This window comes from Trachurus japonicus, chromosome 13 (assembly GCF_045865225.1).
Source record: "Trachurus japonicus isolate A0001 chromosome 13, Traja_1.0".
Classification (NCBI taxonomy): Eukaryota; Metazoa; Chordata; class Actinopteri; order Carangiformes; family Carangidae; genus Trachurus; species Trachurus japonicus.
In genome coordinates this window covers 1,428,336-1,446,446 of record NC_140919.1, presented here as the reverse complement: position 1 = coordinate 1,446,446, position 18,111 = coordinate 1,428,336, and the positions used below count along the sequence as shown (strand labels likewise).

Below are 18,111 nucleotides of genomic sequence, written 5' to 3'. Positions count from 1 at the left end.
ACTTATCAGTATTTAATAGTTCATGTATTTTAAAGTTCAAGTACAAAAGAAACAAAGCTTCCATTCTGGGGGGGCGTGGCCTCACTGTGGCGCCCGCCCCCCCTCCCTCCTCGTGTCTGTATTTTAAAAATTGCTGGAAACCAGTCACTCCTCACTGCTGGATGTTCTACATGACGCTGTTTGGAAGTTTTTTAATGTATTTATATCAGGACATGACGGTTGAAGGTACAGGTGCAGAGGAGCGCGTCCCAGGTCTGTGCCCTTTAAATGGCAGTATTATCAAAATCTGATGAATCTACGTTTTGATTACTGAGGACTTTTTACCTGTCGAGGTCAACGAGCTGCTACGAGAGCGCTCCCAAAGTTACCTGTTGTATGTTGAGCTGGGTAGATGTTTACTTCTGTAGGTGTAGGATCCATCACTGTCAGTCAAACTCAGGAAGGTTACTGAGAATAGTCTGTTCAAACATTTACACACTGACCTTTTCTTTGTAAATACGAGACACTATTTTATTGCCTTTATCGACCTGTGGCCGAGCGACGCTCTCCACAGGCAGCAATGCAAGAACTGTATCACCACTGACGTGGCCGTCCACCCTGAGACCACAGAGACACCAGACCGGTCCACAGCTCACAAACCGACCGTCCACCCATCACCGCCGTGAAAACACAGGAAGGAGCTGTGAGCTTCAGTCTCTCTAGACCTTCAGCATTTTCAGCTTCTGTAAGACCTTTAATAAAAGTTAAGCAACGTTTGATGAAACTTCAAATGGTTCAGATCTCATCAGAGGTCCAGTTTCTCTAGACCTTCAGCAATGTTAGTTTCTCTAGACCTTCAGCAATGTTAGTTTCTCTAGACCTTCAGCAATGTTAGTTTCTCTAGACCTTCAGCAGTTCCAGTTTCTCTAGACCTTCAGCAGTTCCAGTTTCTCTAGACCTTCAGCAGTTCCAGTTTCTCTAGACCTTCAGCAATGTTAGTTTCTCTAGACCTTCAGCAGTTCCAGTTTCTCTACACCTTGATCAGTTTTAGTTTCTCTAGACCTTCAGCAATGTTAGTTTCTCTAGACCTTCAGCAGTTCCAGTTTCTGTAGACCTTGATCAGTTTCAGTTTCTCTAGACCTTCAGCCGTTTTAGTTTCTGCTAGACCTTTAATAAAAGTCAAGAAACGTTTGACGAAACTTTAAATGTTTCAGTCGTCATCAGAGGTCCAGTTTCTCCGTAGTTTCAGTCTCTCTGGATCTTTGCCAGATGTTTCAGTCTGAGAAGCTGAAACATCTGGATGATGGAGTTCATCATCAGTGGAGCCGTTGTTATTAACGTCGTGCTCCACCTGCAGCTCCTTCCTGTGTTCTCATTGGTCGGTGGCGGTTGCACCAATTAGACCTGACACGGACTTGTTGGTTCAGCTTCTTCAGGGCTGGATGGTCCTAGTCCTGGTTCTGGTCTCGGTCCCGGTCCAGGTCCTGGTCCTGGTTCTGGTCCTGGTCCTAGTCCTAGTCCTGGTCCCGGTCCCGGTCCCGGTCCCGGTCCCGGTCCCGGTCCCGGTCCCGATCCCGGTCTCGGTCCTGGTCTGGAGTCTCTGTCCGTCTCACTTGCATCGCTCGTTGTTTAGTTGAAACTGTTATTTGATTGTTTTTGTTTTTGTTTTGTTTTTTAAATCCTGGAATCGGAGGCTGTGATCACAAAGGAGGTGTTTTCCCCACTCGCAGGATCATGATTCATGTTGCCTAGCAACACAGAGGCGGACAGCGTCGTGCAGACTGTTATGTAACCCTGACGACGAGGACGAGGACGACACCTCCGTCTGTCTGAGGGCATCAACGCCTCCTCCTCCTCCTCCTCCTGGACTCACTGAACTGTCGATCCTGGACCGGTGATGTCACAGCGGTGATGTCACACCGGTGATGTCACAGCAGTGATGTCACAGCAGATTCTCACCTGTGGACTCAAAACAGCTTCTGTCTCACCTCCAGGACTTATCAAACTTATCTTGACCATTAGGGATGTCACGATCACGATTACAGATTTTCTTGATTTGATTATTGTCAGAGAAATAATAATCATGGTGGATACGATTATGACAATTATTATGCATCAATACATTTCACAACACTCTGAATTATGTGTAAAATCAAATATAGTCAAAATATAATTACATATAATTAATATAGGACCAGTTTGAAATATTTAAGTCATTAATTGTCATCTCTACCAAATGTTTAAGTTAATTTTAATCATTTTTTAAAATTACAAATTTTACACGCTAACATTTAAATTCCCACCAATCCAGTGTAACATTAGTTAAAATATCTGCCGATAAGGTTCCGATATAATGTTTTTCGGAAAGTGGCGGTATTTAGAAATCTTTACGATCAATTAATTGTGGCGTTTAATACCGCGATTAATTACGAAAACAAGTAATCGTGACATCCCTAGTGAACAAAACGTTAACAAACGTCTCTTTTGTGATCGCAGCCCCAACAGTTCCTGCACCAGGCACCATACTGTCCCCTGTGTGTGTGTGCGTGCGTGTGCACGTACGTGTGTGCATGCATGTGTGTGTGTGTGTGTGGCCTGTATTCAGGAACTCTGAAGCACTTGCAGCAAACTGTAGGATGTGCACACTACAGAGGAGCGGTACTTAACCAGGGCATTTCATTGTGACGGGACGAGACGCTGCGTGAGTGTGTGTGTGTGTGTGTGTGTATGAGAGAGAGAAAGCGTGTGTGTGTGTGTATGAATGAGAGAGTGTGTGTGTGTGTGTGTGTGAGTGTGTTGCACGTCACCTGGCCCAGGTGTCGGCCGCCGTGTGTGTGCCACCTGTCTGTCGCCGAGGGAAACGCTCCGGTGCAGAACGGCATTATTCTGATCTTGCGAAACGGTTGATTTCCCGTCATCATGGTTAGTTTTGTTTTGTTTTGTTTTGTTTTGTTTTCCTCCTCGTTGCATGTTGGATGACTGAGCTTGTCCAGAGTAGCTTTGATCTTTAGAGCATTTTTTTAGAAGAGACTTTGTATGAAAAGAAAACACTAAAAAAAAAAAAAAGAAAAAAAAATTAGGATGAACGGAAGTGCGTGGTGTCATTTGTCCTTCTCCAGTGGCCGTAAACAAGTTGTGCCTGAAAACCTTTGCGGGACTGTTCGTCACGTCGATGCTTCCTCCTCCCGCGGACGACGATGAGAGAGTGACGGTGGTTTTGTGAAGGAGCCTTCATCGGTTCAGACCAAACCGGATCAAACCGGATCAGCTTTGGTTTCTCTTCTTAAAGCTAAATGATTGTGACCTTGTGATGATCATGTTTGTACTTCAGGAATGAATTGATCTTTATTTAAGTCAAATGTTATCGGTGACATGTTCGTTTTTAATTTGACTCCAACCTCTAATGTGAAAAACTTATACGACCGAATCGTCTTCTGTAACAAACAAACAAACAAACACAAACAACGTTTATTTGGCCGAACGACTTATTTTTTTTTTCCTTTCTGTGAAGTTTTTCTGATGAATTTGGCAGATGTGAAGGCAAATGAATGTATATCTTTGTACAAACCATTAGTTCAGAGGACGTTAGTTACGACACATGCAAGAAAAAAATAACCTTTTATAAAATCTTTTTGTATTAGAACATTAACAATGGTAATTTTGTATATACGAAGGCTAGGCTTTCTGATTAGCAGAAAGGTAAAACATTCCTACATTTTTTTTAAATGTATGTCCATTGAGAATAATTATGTACACATATGCGCAATGTTTTATGTGCCTTTTATTTGGGTTTGTCTAAATAAAAGAAAACGATAAAACATGATTGTGGGCTGTCCATGCTGAGTGCCACACAGGAACGTCGACGCTGTCCATCTCACCCGAGTTCTAGCTTTAGTTTGAGGGAAGGCTGCGATGGCTCAAGTCCCCGGTGTGTGTGTGTGTGCCGTCTGTCTGTGTGTGTGTGTGTGTGTGTGTGTGTGGGCGTGTCCGGGCCCCGGGAGGCCCCGCCCACAACGAAAGTGCCTCTGTGACTTTGCTTATCGGAGACGACTGTGGGGGATTTCTGTGCCAAATCATTGGTCTGTACGTGACGACGAAAACATTTCGGTGTTTTTTTCCATTCTTAAACTATTAAACTTTGAAAACGTTCTTGGTGTGTGTGAAGTGTGTGTTTGTTTAACACGGATCGGAGGCCTGTTGTTGTAAACCTAGATCAGGGATTAAGCCGGGATATGTTGGTTATCCTGGCTGAATTTAGCCTCAAGTCGGTTGTTAGAAAGCTGGATACCTTTATCCTGGTCAAGTTACTATGGTGATTTATTCTCTGCAGCTAGCCTGCTCCAGACCATAATAACAGCCAGGCTTAGTTGATTCTGTTGTCTTTATCTGTCAAGTCAGCCGTCACTCTGATCAGAAATCTATGTGTTTCATACACGTTCTTATGTAGGCTACATATTGGCCTGAATTATAAACAAATAAAATGCATTTACAATAATCAAAAAACATGAAACATTTACAATATTTATTAGGCTTTTTTTTCATAATTAGGCCTTCAAAATTATTTTCATAAAATATGTTACGATTATATTGGCCTAAATATTGGTTGAGGTAAGAAAATAAGAATAAAATTGAGTGAGTGTGAGCACCTTCCAAATAATTTATAGACCTCGTCATCATTGTTATCGGCAATTTATTGAAGCACCAAACAGCATAATGTTCTAATATTTAGTTAATTTTCACCTGTTGCACATTTGGCCATGTGCTGTAAACTTTACTTCAGATTTGTGCAATTAATCATTTTCCACTGCTCATCATTTAGGCAAAGTGCACAACTGTTCATTTGTGAAAGGAATTTGAGTTGTGATTATAGTTTTGGATTATTAAATCAGTCCGCAGTCGTCTGCCGTGCTCTCTGAGCTTTACGACAGCAGAGGTGCTTTTTTTTTGGGTTTGTCGTGGGTGAGTCACCTGACGTCAGCATTAAGTTCCTGTTGATTGGAGGAAAGCAGCCACACCTGTCCTCTCATCACCTGTCCTCTCATCAGTGAATCTGTGATCAATCTCTGTCTCTACTGACCAGAGAATAAGTTCCACCTGGTTGACCAAGCTGCTGCTCCTCAGCCTGGATCGGCGTTCCAACAACCAACTAAACCAGGATGGACTTATATCTTTATTCTACTTTCGAACAACAGGCTGGACCAGTCACACGTTCACACGACAACACAAACACTACTGTGAACTCAGGCTCTTAAGTGGCGCTGAAGGCTCAACACGGAAACATTAGAAACCTCACAGAGAAACAAACGACCACAGTTTCACAAAAACTCCCAAAAAAGAGGTAAATTCATGTAAAACCACTGATGCACGTTGCCTTCAGGGACAGTTTTTCATCAAGCAGTCTCTGCATTTACCTCTACAGGGTTCTTCTTCAATTTTTCAAATGTCTTAAAAATGTTAACACTTGGTAAGTGGTATTTTATGATTGTAATTAGTCTCAAATCTCAAAATAATTGGTAACATTCCCGACTAAATGTCTCACCGCCACCAGCTCCTGAGTCAGTGTTTTTTCCCCCCGGGCTTTTTATGCCTTTATTTTGAAAGGACAGCTGGAAAGAGACACAATCCAACCCAGGGTCACTGCAGCGGCCGTGCTCTACCAAGTGACCCTAACCCTAAACCGTCGTTCATGTAGTAGTCACTTTTTTGTGCGTTTGTGTTTATTGTCTTAAATTTCATTTCAAGTGGCTTTAAAAACGTCTTAAAAAGTCTTAAATTTAACTTGGCTTAAGCTGTAGGAACCCTGCTCTACAACAACTCTGTGTGGTAACGTTGTGTTATTATCTCATAGCGTGGTGAATGTGCAGCTCACAACTTGTCCACCAGAGCGTTGTGGAGTTGTTGGATTGTGTATTTGATGAGTTTGATGATGAGGGAAACCAAGAAATCCCATAATGAGCCTCCGTAGCGTAGCTCTGAGCAGCTCACGGCTCTGCTCCGCCGTTCTAAAAACAGCTTGCACCAACAATTAAAGGTAACAAACCTACTGCTATGACTATAGGCATTATGGCAATGGGACAATTTGACTAAATGTTGAACTATCCCTTTAAGAAAAGAAAACGAAAAACACAGGATTAAACAGCGTGATGAAAAATATTCACTTAGTTATAATCAAATTGATCAGATGTAAAAGTAAACAAAGCCTAAAGACACAACTGAAACTGAAAAATATGAGATAAAAGAATATAAAATGTCAGATTAAAAAGTCATAATTATAAGATAGAAAGTCAAATTCATTTTATTGTAATTTATTTGGTGGAGGAATGTGAGTACTGCAAAAGCGCCAAGAAGTGACATCTCTGCATTGTTGGTGAATGAGCAGTGTGGTGTTTTCAATAATTTAAGGACATTTATAGATCACCCACGTTAATAGCATCATTGAGGATCCTTTACAGATAAACATTAACACATAGGCTAGTAAAAAAAACAAAAACAGTTTTCTACATGAATGTTTCAATCTAGATTTTACAATAAACAAATTATGAGTATAATCTGATATGACCAAGACACCTAAAAACAAAAACACGGCCTTTTTCATCAATTTTTATCAATTTAATTTTTAACTTACTGTGTAAGCCCAACTCCATAAGTAAATAAAGAAAAGGAAAAAAAACACAGGATTAAACAGCGTGATGAAAAATATTCACGTAAATTATAATCAATAGAGGGAATTATAGGCTATGTGATAACAGGTCAAAATTGATCAGATGTAAAAGTAAACGAAGATAAATATGAGATAAAATAATATCAGAAGATATATATCACAAGAATAAAGTATTAGATTAAAAAGTCATAAAAGATAGAAAGTCAAATTTATTTTATTGCAATTTATTCAGTGGTGTTTCCCAGACGTGGCTTGTTGCTCTCGGTGACATGAGACTTCACCAGCTGGTGCATTGTGGGATTTCTACCTGGCCAGTCAGACAGACAGACAGACAGCGCTCTGATGCGTCCAACCGTCAGTGGGTGAAGAGCCAATCAACACGCTGAACTCTGGGTCGTTGGAGAAACGAACATGAACACAGCTGGGGTGAGATTGGGCTCTCATCCCTCTTTCTGGCTTCAAACACACAATCTCAGAACTATTAGTCACCAGCTGCACCTGTATCAATTACCTTTACTCTGTAATTGTGCTGCTCGTTTGACGTTTGGTGTCTCTTGTTACCTTGATCTTGTTGTGAATGTTTGCTTGTATTTATACTTCTTTTTTCCTGACCAGGACATCCTTGAAAAAGACGTTGTTAACTCTCAATGGATCCTTCCTGGATAAATAAAGCTTAAGGTATTCAGAAAAGGAAATAGAATTTGAGCCCACTGTGGGTCTTAACATTAGTGTAATAACTCATCTATCAGACGATGGAGCCCAAAACTTTGTGCAAAATTCTATTTTCCAGTAAGTCAAATTTGTTTTCCTTACTCGTGAAAACTCGTGGAAGGAGGCGCAACAAACAGGACAAGCGGCCATTTCTGAACACCTTTGAATACAAATTTAAAAAAGAACATGGACGCACACACCAAGTGGCCCAGTGTGTAAGTGTGATAGTGTGATTACTGGGACAGGGCCAGTAAAGTGAGGGACCGGTCTGAGGCCTTTAGTTGTTGTTCTTCTTGACTTTAGAAGTTGTGCAGACAGCTTCCTGTTAGTGGGTTTGACAAGAAGCTGAGTTTGTTTGGTTTATTAGAACTAGAGCACTGGAAAAGAGAGTAAGGACAGCATTGGTCCAATGGCAGCGCCTCCTGGTGGAGGAATATGGGTTTTGCAAAAGAACTGACATCTCTGCATTGTTGGTGAATGAGCAGTGTGGTGTTTTCAATCATTTAAGGACATTTATAGATCACCCACGTTAATAGCATCATTGAGGATCCTTTACAGATAAACATTAACACATAGGAGAGTAAAAAAAAAAACCAGTTGTCTACATTAATGTTTCAATCTACATTTTGTAATAAACTAATTCTAAGTGTAATCTGATATGGCCAAGACACCTAAAAACAAAAACACGGCCGTTTTCATCAATTTACCAGCCAGTGGGCAACACACATACATTGGAGTGAATGGGTTTTCTGGACGCTGTTGCAACACCCATATCCTGCCACTAGGGGCGCAAAACCCTTAAACCCTTAAACCCCTAAACCCTTAAACCCTTACCACAGGAGTCAATGGAGGTTTCTTTACTCTCTTTTCCAGTGCTCTAATTAGAACGTCAATATCATGTGATTCACATTGATCGATATTGACCAGAAACACTTCCTGTTGTGTGAAAATGTGTAAAAAAAAACCCAAACTGAGTCATTTACAGTAGACATATTTAATATGCATCATCAGTTCCTAACAATTCATCGTCGTCATAATTACATCATCATCATCATCATCATCATCATTTCAGCAGCAGTTTTTCACAGTTGTCGTCCAACCCAAAAGAAGGAGGAGGAGGTAATGAAAGAGAATTCAAACAGATCAGTCAAAAAGTTCATGCACATTCTGCACCAGAGTGGAGACGAGACTCCTCCTCCGGCTGTTACTAAGATAGACTGGATAAAAACAGTAGTAGTAGCGTTATTCACAGGTAGCTACGCAGTCAGTACGCTTCTCTCTCGCTGTCCTCTGCTGCTCGTGATATGAATATGAAATGCATAGAGAAAAGTGGTGATTCTCATCGTTACTAAGATTAAAACTTTTACTAAGATTGAACCTGTAAACTGCATAAGTCGTACGTACACTGTCACCGGGCTCCAGAGATTATTGTGCTTTTATTCACCTTCAGGGTTCGTGTGTGTGTGTGTGTGCGTGTGTGTGTGTGTGTGTGTGTGTGAAAACTCACTGACGACCACAGGTGTGTTCACGACGAGTCCAGAGGCTGGTTCAGTGGTTCAGTGTGTGACGGATGCTACGGCTGTAAGGAAGCTACACCATGTATAATAAACAGTTTTATAACCTGTTGAAGTCCGGCATCTAATTACATTAGATAATAATATGAAGGACAAAGAATTAGGTGCAAATAAATAGAAAAAAAGAAAATATTTGGTGATAAAAAAAAATCTATTTCCATTTTTTTCACATTAAAATGTAAATGTGTTAACGCTGCATTCATTGTTATGCAAATAAATGCGGGAAATAAGTATAAAAAACAAATAAATACATCTTGACATTCATGAATAAAATGCATTAATAAATACATAGATGCAGAAACTAAGAAACACACAGATATAAACAATTCTCGAAATGTAAAGAAAAAAAATGTTGCATGTATTTATTATAACATTTCTATATGAAAATATATTTACATTACATTCTTCTTTCATGGCACAATTTTCATATTTTATCTTTATGTTTATTCATCTCTCTGCGTGTTTAAAACACGTTTATGACATCATCACCTGAGCAGGTTTTAACCTGATCAACAGGAGTTTGACACAATGAACAAATGACTCAAAGTCAGTGTTTATACATAATGATATTAATTACTGCACTGCAAAAACTCAAAATCTTAGCAAGAATATTTGTCTCATTTCAAGTCAAAAATGTCATTTCTAGTCAAAACAAATCTCATTCTACTTAAAATAAGACACATCACATAAAAAGCAGCTTGTTTTTAGACACTTTTTACTTCTTTCAAGCAGATTTTCACTTGAAATGAGTTGAAAAATCTGATAGTGGAGCAAGTTTTCTTAGTTTCTTCGTTTTCTTATTACAAACACAAAAAACTTGCTTTCACTGGCAGATTTTTCTACTTATTTCAAGTGAAAATTAGCTTGAAACAAGTGAAAATGATCTAAAAACAAGTTCATTTTTAGGTGATGAGTCTTATTTTAAGTGGAAAGAGATTAGTTTTGACTAGAAATGAGACATTTTGACAAGAAATAAGACAAATTCTTACTGGTGAATGTATTCCGTCCTGTTTGTGGCAGTTTGTAGTTTATATAAAGTTTCAGTGCAGACATCACTTCCTGTTTATTTTTTGTGCATGTGTGTGTGTGTGTTTTTGTAAATGCTACATAGTGAGGACCAAAGTATTTTCCTACAAACAGTGAAGACATTAACTGTCCCGACTGTTTTTAAAAGGCATTTTGAGGCTTAAGATGTGGTTTTAGGGTAGGGTTAGAATGAGGTTTATTTTCATGTTAAGTGTAAGGTTTATATTTATATTCATGTTCATGTTGAAGTTAAGGTTAAGTGCAGGTTTAAGTTCATGTTTATGTTTATTTTTAGTGGGTTTGCAGGTTAGGGAATGCAATATATCAAAGAGTGTCCTCACGAAGATAGAAGTATGTGTGTGTGTGTGTGTGTGTGTGTGTGTAAACCAGCCTCCCTCTGTGTGAACACACCTGCTCTCCCGTCGTCTTCTTTGTCGTCTTCGTCTTCTTCCGCTGCTGTTTTTGGTAAAGTCTTGTTTTGTTTTGAGGCGATGGACAGAAAATCAGGCACCGAACAAACCAGCGAACGTCCAGGAGAAGATTTGAGGCTTCCAGCTGCAACGAGGGGAGTGACATCAGTCAGAGGGGGAGGGGGGGGGGGGGGTGCACTACAAAAACCCCAAATCTCTCCAAGAATATTTGTCTTATTTCTTGTCAAAATGTCTCATTTCTAGTCAAAACTAATCTCTTTCCACTTAAAATAAGACTCATCACCTGAAAAATTATCTTGTTTTTAGATCATTTTCACTTGTTTCAAACAAATTTTCAATTGAAATAAGTAGAAAAATCTGCCAGTGAAAGTAAGTTTTTGTGTTTGTAATAAGGAAGAAAAACTTGCTCCACTATCAGATTTTTCTACTTATTTCAAGTGAAAATCTGCTTGAAAGAAGTAAAAAGTGTCTAAAAAATAAGCTGCTTTTTATGTGATGAGTCTTATTTTAAGTAGAATTAGATTGTTTCGACCGGAAATTAGACAAATGTTCTTGGTAAGAGTTTGAGTTTTTGCAGTGTAGGAGTTTAGGGGAGGGGAGGGGGGGCGTGCTGTAGTGCATTTCCCAACGCTGGTAAAAAAAAAAAAAAAAAATTCATGAAAAAACAACGTAGCGACGTCTCTGTTAAAAACTGTAGTTCGTTTCAGTTCGTTTGAACCTTTAGAAGGTTTGTTACTAAGAAGAGGAGCTTTCACTCGGCCCACGTGGACTTCATCATCATGAGAGTGAAACACTACGTTACTAAGATTCAGACTGAGCCTCCTCTGTCAAACACCTGTCGGCCAATCAGAGGAGAGACTCGTCTGAGGCTCAGCAGGAACCAGGACCAGGACCAGAACCAGGACCAGGACCAGGACCAGGACCAGGACCAGGACCAGGACCAGGACCAGGACCAGGACCAAAACCAGGACCAGAACCAGGACCAGGACCAGAACCAGGACCAGAACCAGGACCAGGACCAGAACCAGGACCAGAACCAGGACCAGAACCTCTGAGGAACCAGAGTCCTGACTTGTGTGACCTGCTCAGAGGCCACACCCCCTACCACCAGGACCAGAACCTGTGGCATCAACATCAACATCAACCTCACCTTCTAGGCAAGACAAGGCAATTTTATTAGTATAGCCCGTTTTTTAACAACAGTTTGTCTCAAAGGGCTTCACATGGCATCATAACAACATCCTCTAACCTTAACCTCAACTTCTACCTTAACTTCACCTCAACCTCAACTCACCTCAACCTCAATTTCTACCCCAACTCACCTCAACTTCTACCTCAACAGTTTGTCTCAAAGGGCTTTACATGGCATCGTAACAACATCCTCTAACCTTAACCTCAACTCTCCTCAACCTCAACTCACCTCAACCTCAACTCACCTCAACTTCTACCTCAACTTCTACCTCAACTCACCTCAACTCACCTCACCTCAACTTCTACCTCAACTTCACCTCAACTTCACCTCAACCTCCAACTCACCTCAACTCACCTCACCTCAACTTCTACCTCAACTCACCTCAACCTCAACTTCTACCCCAACTCACCTCAACTCACCTCAACCTCAACTTCTACCCCAACTCACCTCAACCTCAACTCAACTTCTACCTCAACTTCTACCTCAACTCACCTCAACTTCAACTCACCTCAACTTCTACCTCAACTCACCTCAACTCACCTCACCTCAACTTCTACCTCAACCTCAACTCACCTCAACCTCAACTCAACTTCTACCTCAACTTCTACCTCAACTCACCTCAACTTCAACTCACCTCAACTTCTACCTCAACTCACCTCAACTCACCTCAACTCACCTCACCTCAACTTCTACCTCAACTCACCTCAACTCACCTCACCTCAACTTCTACCTCAACCTCAACTCACCTCAACTTCTACCTCAACTTCTACCTCAACTCACCTCAACTTCTACCTCAACTTCTACCTCAACTTAACCTCCAACTCACCTCAACCTCAATTTCTACCTCAACTCACGTCACCTCAACTCACCTCAACTCACCTCAACCTCAACTTCTACCTCAACCTCAACTCACCTCAACTTCTACCTCAACCTCAACATCCGACCTCACCTCACCTTCAAGACAAGGCAATTTTATCTGTATAGCCCGTTTTTACAAACAGTTTGTCTCAAAGGGTTTTACATGGCATCATAACAACATCCTCTGTCCTTAGACCCTGAACTACCTCAACTCAGCTCAACTTCAACTCACCTCAATCTCAACATCCAAACCTCACCTCAACTTGATTTGATTCAACTTCTACCTCAACCTCAATTTCTACCTCAACATCAACCTCAACATCAACCTCACCTCACCTCAACTTCTACCACAACGTACCTCAACCTCCCCTCCCCCCCTCCCCCCCTCCTCCCCCTATCTAGAGGCCCAGGCCCGGGTCCAGATTCTCTGCGGAGCCTCAGGTGGAGCCAATGGCACCGGTGTAGACGATGAGGAGTTCAGTGCTTTGGCACAAAGACAAATCACAGTCGATTGATGGCACTGCATAAACACAGAGAGGGGAGGGGGAGGGGGGGTGTAGGGGGGAGGAGTCACATGGTCTCCCCCTTCGCCTGCTCGTTGTTGTTGAGTCCCGGCGAGGGTTTGCTCTTCATGGCCTCGGTGCCGCCGCCGCGCGACGTCTCCTGGAAGAAGAGGTGCGGCGTCCACACGGACATCACGATGCGCTTGTACTCGCGGCGGAAGTTCTGGTTGAGCAGGCCGTAGATGATGGCGTTAAGGCAACTGTTGAAGTACGCCATGAAGTAGCTGACCACGAACAGCCACTCGGGGATCCGCGGCGCCACCGCCTCCGGGTCCAGGGCCACCGCCAGGCCGATGAAGTTGAGCGGCGCCCAGCAGATGGCGAAGAGCACGAACACCACGAACATGGTGATGAAGTTCCTCAGGTCGCTGGGCTTGATGCGCGGCCGGACCTCCGACTTCACCTTCCGCCGCACCTGGATGACGAGGATCCAGATATTTTTATTCATGTACTTTGCAAGAGAGAATATATTACAGATTTACAATTACGACAGATGTACATGAAAGGGAACCCCAAGGAAGCAGAAACTGCTTATATATAGGGGACCCAACAATCAACAACAAACAGCAAGGACATGCTCTATCCCAGGGTGTAGTGGCAAACGTAGATTTTAATTCCAAAACCACTCGATTTATTAGCGGTAGGCTGGTACAGCCGGCTCGACTCGTATGTTACCGTCTTGTGTTCCTTAACTACTCACAAACCACCGGAGAGTCAGGTCGTAGTTTTGTTGTTTTATTTCTCGTTGCAGAATCCAGGTATTTCCATTAATACACACCATTCCAAGCTTCTCTTGGTTTTCACAACGGTCCACAACATCTTAACGTAACGGTAACATCTGAAAGTGACGGTCAAAAAACCTTTTTTCCCTGTAGCTATTACCACTCTGCTAATCCACGTCTTGTACTTTTCACAAGTTCTTCAAAAACAAAACAATGTGCATGAGCAGCGCCTACTTCAGGTGCTGTGGTAAATTTGACATCTATGCAATAAAAGGCAATAATGTCATAACACAACCAAAACTAATATAAAACACGCTATAATCTACAGTAAAACTCTCAACTTTCTTTAACATAATATTGGCTCCTGCACAGGGGTTCTCCACTAGTCTCACTCTGGGCTCCACATTTTCCCGTGGTCATTAAGTCACGACCCACTTTTATAGAATTCAAACCAAGAATTTCTTCTTTTTTTTAAGCCTTTAAAAACTAATTTTGCTCTTTATTGAGCAAAGTGCATTTCAGAGCACATGAATGAAACTGAGGAGTTACCATGACAACTGCATGTACGGAAGTGAATAAAAAATATCAAACTGCACAAAATGGAGACCAACAAAACGATATATTTGACTTCTAATGCATCTCTGCATTCAGAGCATGTTCACTAAAGTGAATAAATATCAAATTGCAGAAAATAAAGACCCACAAAACAAAACCAGATTCACTGCATCAGGCCACATTAATCAGAAAGTGAGGAGGAGCATTACAACTGCATGTGTTCACATGTCTCGTGCCTTTCAATATAAGTTATTTTTCAAAATAAAAGACATGTCCAACATCAGATGTGCATTAAATATTATTTACTTTTTTGACCAGCTGTCCGCGACCCATCCAGAACGGGTCCGCGACCCACTTTTGGGTCCCGACCCACCAGTTGAGAACCACTGCTCTATCCCATAACCCCCCCAGCCCACCCTCCCACACCCTCCCACACCCACATAATCACAAAAACACCCCGAGACCCGCACCCTTTGCCAGCCATCTATTGGTACACGCAGTCATCGACCTATTCTACACACAAGCACCCACACACTCATAGAAGGTACACATATACTCACAAACAGTATTGTTTCCAAGAGGTACATGATTCTGATGAATGGTTATATTGTAATTACTTAAATAAGGCAAGATACGTGATCCTAGGCCAAACATGATTCTGGCGGAGGTTACAAAAAATAGTAAATGTTACAATCGGGATACATGATTCTTGCTGAGGTTATATAATAAATAGTACATGATTAGGCAAATACATGATTGTGGTAGAAGATATATTATACATAGGAGGACAGGAGTTTCTTTTGTGTTGTGAGTGTTGTGAAAGGTTTGACAGCAGAAATGATCTCTAGGAACTTGAAGGATTAAAACCTGGGTGGACAACCCGGTCAACTAGCTGCTGGAAAGCTACAGGGTCCAAAACCCCTTTCTGGGGTCGTTTTGCTGGCGAAATGATGTAAATGATAATATTTAGGTACTACAATGGCATAAATAGTCATACAACTATAAAATGTGGCAGAGAGTATCTTGACACATAGGGGGAGGCAGGAAAAAAAGATTCTGGGGTTTGTTGCAACTCGATTATAAGATATCACCCTCAACATCCCAAAAAAGACCAAAAAAAGTACTGTTCACCTGACAAAATTCTCATGAAAATTATTATTTTTCAGCACTTTATGGAGAATATCTATGCCTAACATGTATATAGAAAACTTCCTTAATTCATAAGCTTCCATTTGAGTCCAAGATAGCCTTTCTACCAGCTACTGGAAAGCTACAGGCTGTCTCCAAACAATGCAACACCTATTGTGAAAAACTCCATGTTAACTGGCCTGATCAGAAAACATTGTATTTCTGGTCTCCCCAAAGTGAACAGATAAATAGAGGAGACCGTTGGCCACAGCAAGTGGGGCTTTGGAGATAGAAAGGCTATCTGGGACTCAAATGGAAGCTTATGAATTAAGGAAGTTTTCTATATACATGTTAGGCATAGATATTCTCCATAAAGTGCTGAAAAATAATAATTTTCATGAGAATTTGTCAGGCGAACAGTACTTTTTTTGGTCTTTTTTGGGATGTTGAGGGTGATATCTTAAAATCGAGTTGCAACAAACCCCAGAATCTTTTTTTCCTGCCTCCCCCTATGTGTCAAGATACTCTCTGCCAAATGTTATAGTTGTATGACTATTTATGCCATTGTAGTACCTAAATATTTGCATTTACATCATTTCACCAGCAAAATGACCCCAGAAAGGGGTTTTGGCCCCTGTAGCTTTCCAGCAGCTAGTTGACCGGGTTGTCCACCCAGGTTTTAATCCTTCAAGTTCCTAGAGATCATTTCTGCTGTCAAACCTTTTACAACGCTCCCTGTCCGTTTTTTTGCTTTGCCCCCTGGGTAGATGTGAATATTTATAATATACCTGGATGACCAGGACCCAGATGCGCAGGTAGCAGAAGGTAACCACGGCGATGGGCACGAAGAAGTGGATGACCACCACGGTGATGGTGTAGGACGTGCTGACCGTCTGCGCGAACGTGCAGGAGTAGACGCGGGCGTCGTACTGCAGCGAGCCCACGAAGAAGTTGGGCACGATGGCGAGCACGGTGAGCAGCCAGACCAGCGCCACCAGCAGCAGCGTGTTGCGGAAGCTGTAGAGCCGCTCGTAGCTGAAGCTGTGGCAGATGTAGCAGTAGCGGTTGATGGCGATCGCCGTGATGTTGAAGATGGAGCCGATGACGCTCAGGCCCATCAGGAAACCGCTCACCTGAGGGGGGGGGAGGGGGGCAGAGACCGTCACCTGTTAGTCAGAGGCCACGCCCACTTTAACCAGCCTACATATGTAACAGAGGTGAGTTATAGCTAATTTCCTGCTAAGCTCCGCCCCTTTGAGAAGTTTTTGGCAGCCATGTTTTTTTTCTACTCTGGACAGTTCAGTCTGAATACGTTTTTTTGGTAACACTTTAAAGGGATAGTTCACCCAAGATTGAAATTTCACTCATCATCTCCTCCCCCTCATGTGGACTAAGGGCTGGGAGAAGTTTCAGAGTCCTCCGTGGCTTCTCTGAGTTATGCCCTCTACACACTGTGCGATTTTAGCAGTCTTATAAGACTGTTGCATGACACACTATGCGACGTGGAATTTACAATCTTTGCTACGACGTCAAGTTTGACGTGTGCAGACTGTACGATGATCGTTCTACTGAATCGCAGGTCGCCCGCCCTCTCTCCCTCTTCACACACAGACACAAGTCACCGGCACCAGTGGAGCAGTAGCTACCGCCAGTTGTCCGTTATTTAGAAATGAAATCACGGCCTGTATTGGCAGAGAACATCACAGTGGTACCGTCACGTAATGAGAGCACATCTAAACGAGGACGAAGTCACCTCTCCCTCTCCCGGCGTAAACACATCAATATTCTCCGGTAGGCGACCGCTTCTCATCATAGTCCGCACATGGGTTTTTTGTTTTTTTTTTGGACAGAGTTTCACACACAACTTTTCTGATGGCTGTATGAGTCTGTCCATGTTCCTCCTCTTTCTGCGACAGTAAAAAGGAATACCTCTCCAGACATGACAAGATAAACTATTCGTTTTTTAATTTAATGACTATTTACTCGAAAATCAGTGCTCGTCCCTGTCACCTGCGCCACTGATAGACGTCCATCAGCTGATTAGTAGACGTAGGTCGTAGCAGTTTTCTGACACTGTCAGAATTTAATCGCAGGGCGTCTTTGGTCGCAAGACGCTGACAACGGCCGTCGTAGAACCTGTCTCACTGTGCGACGTAAGACGGCCGATTTAGAGCCACGACCAAAGATTTCGCCACGATTCTCCTACGATCGGCCGTCTTTCGTCTGCGACGGCCAAAATCGCACAGTGTGTACAGGGCATTACAGGGGGTCTCAGCGTAGCAGTGCATGTCCATATGACGGTTGCAAATGGATACCAACTGTCTTGGTAACAAAAAGACACACCAAAAAACATCCAAATAGCGGAAGCTTCTCAAAGCTTCGAGAAGCTTCCGCTACAAAACAAGCTTGAAATATAGACTTATTTAATTTTTTTCGGGACAGTTTCTCATGTCGGGGCTTCAATACAAGAGGGACATTACATACGAGCAGCATGGAGGTATTTGGATGTTTTTTGGTGTGTCTTTTTGTTACGAAGACAGTTAGTATCCATTTGCAACCGTCATATGGACATGCACTGCTACGCCGAGACCCCCTGTAACTCAGAGAAGCCACGGAGGACTCTGAAACTTCTCCCAGCCCTTAGTCCACATGAGGGGGAGGAGATAATGAGGGACATTTCAATTTTGGGTGAACTATCCCTTTAATTTACA

At 42.2% G+C, this 18,111-nt stretch overlaps 1 protein-coding gene across 1 annotated transcript in view; it reads right to left on the bottom strand.

The window, feature by feature from the left end:
* Window positions 1-12,955: 12,955 nt before the first annotated feature.
* Window positions 12,956-18,111, bottom strand: part of LOC146975205 (melatonin receptor type 1B-B-like) — a 21,155-nt gene continuing 15,999 nt past the window's right edge. The window contains exons 3-4 of the mRNA XM_085794366.1: window positions 16,189-16,533; window positions 12,956-13,410 (exon numbers count right to left, since the gene is read on the bottom strand). Coding sequence (XP_085650492.1) covers window positions 13,003-13,410; window positions 16,189-16,533 — 753 coding nt within the window. The 3' untranslated portion in view covers window positions 12,956-13,002. The remainder of the gene's footprint in view (window positions 13,411-16,188; window positions 16,534-18,111) is intronic.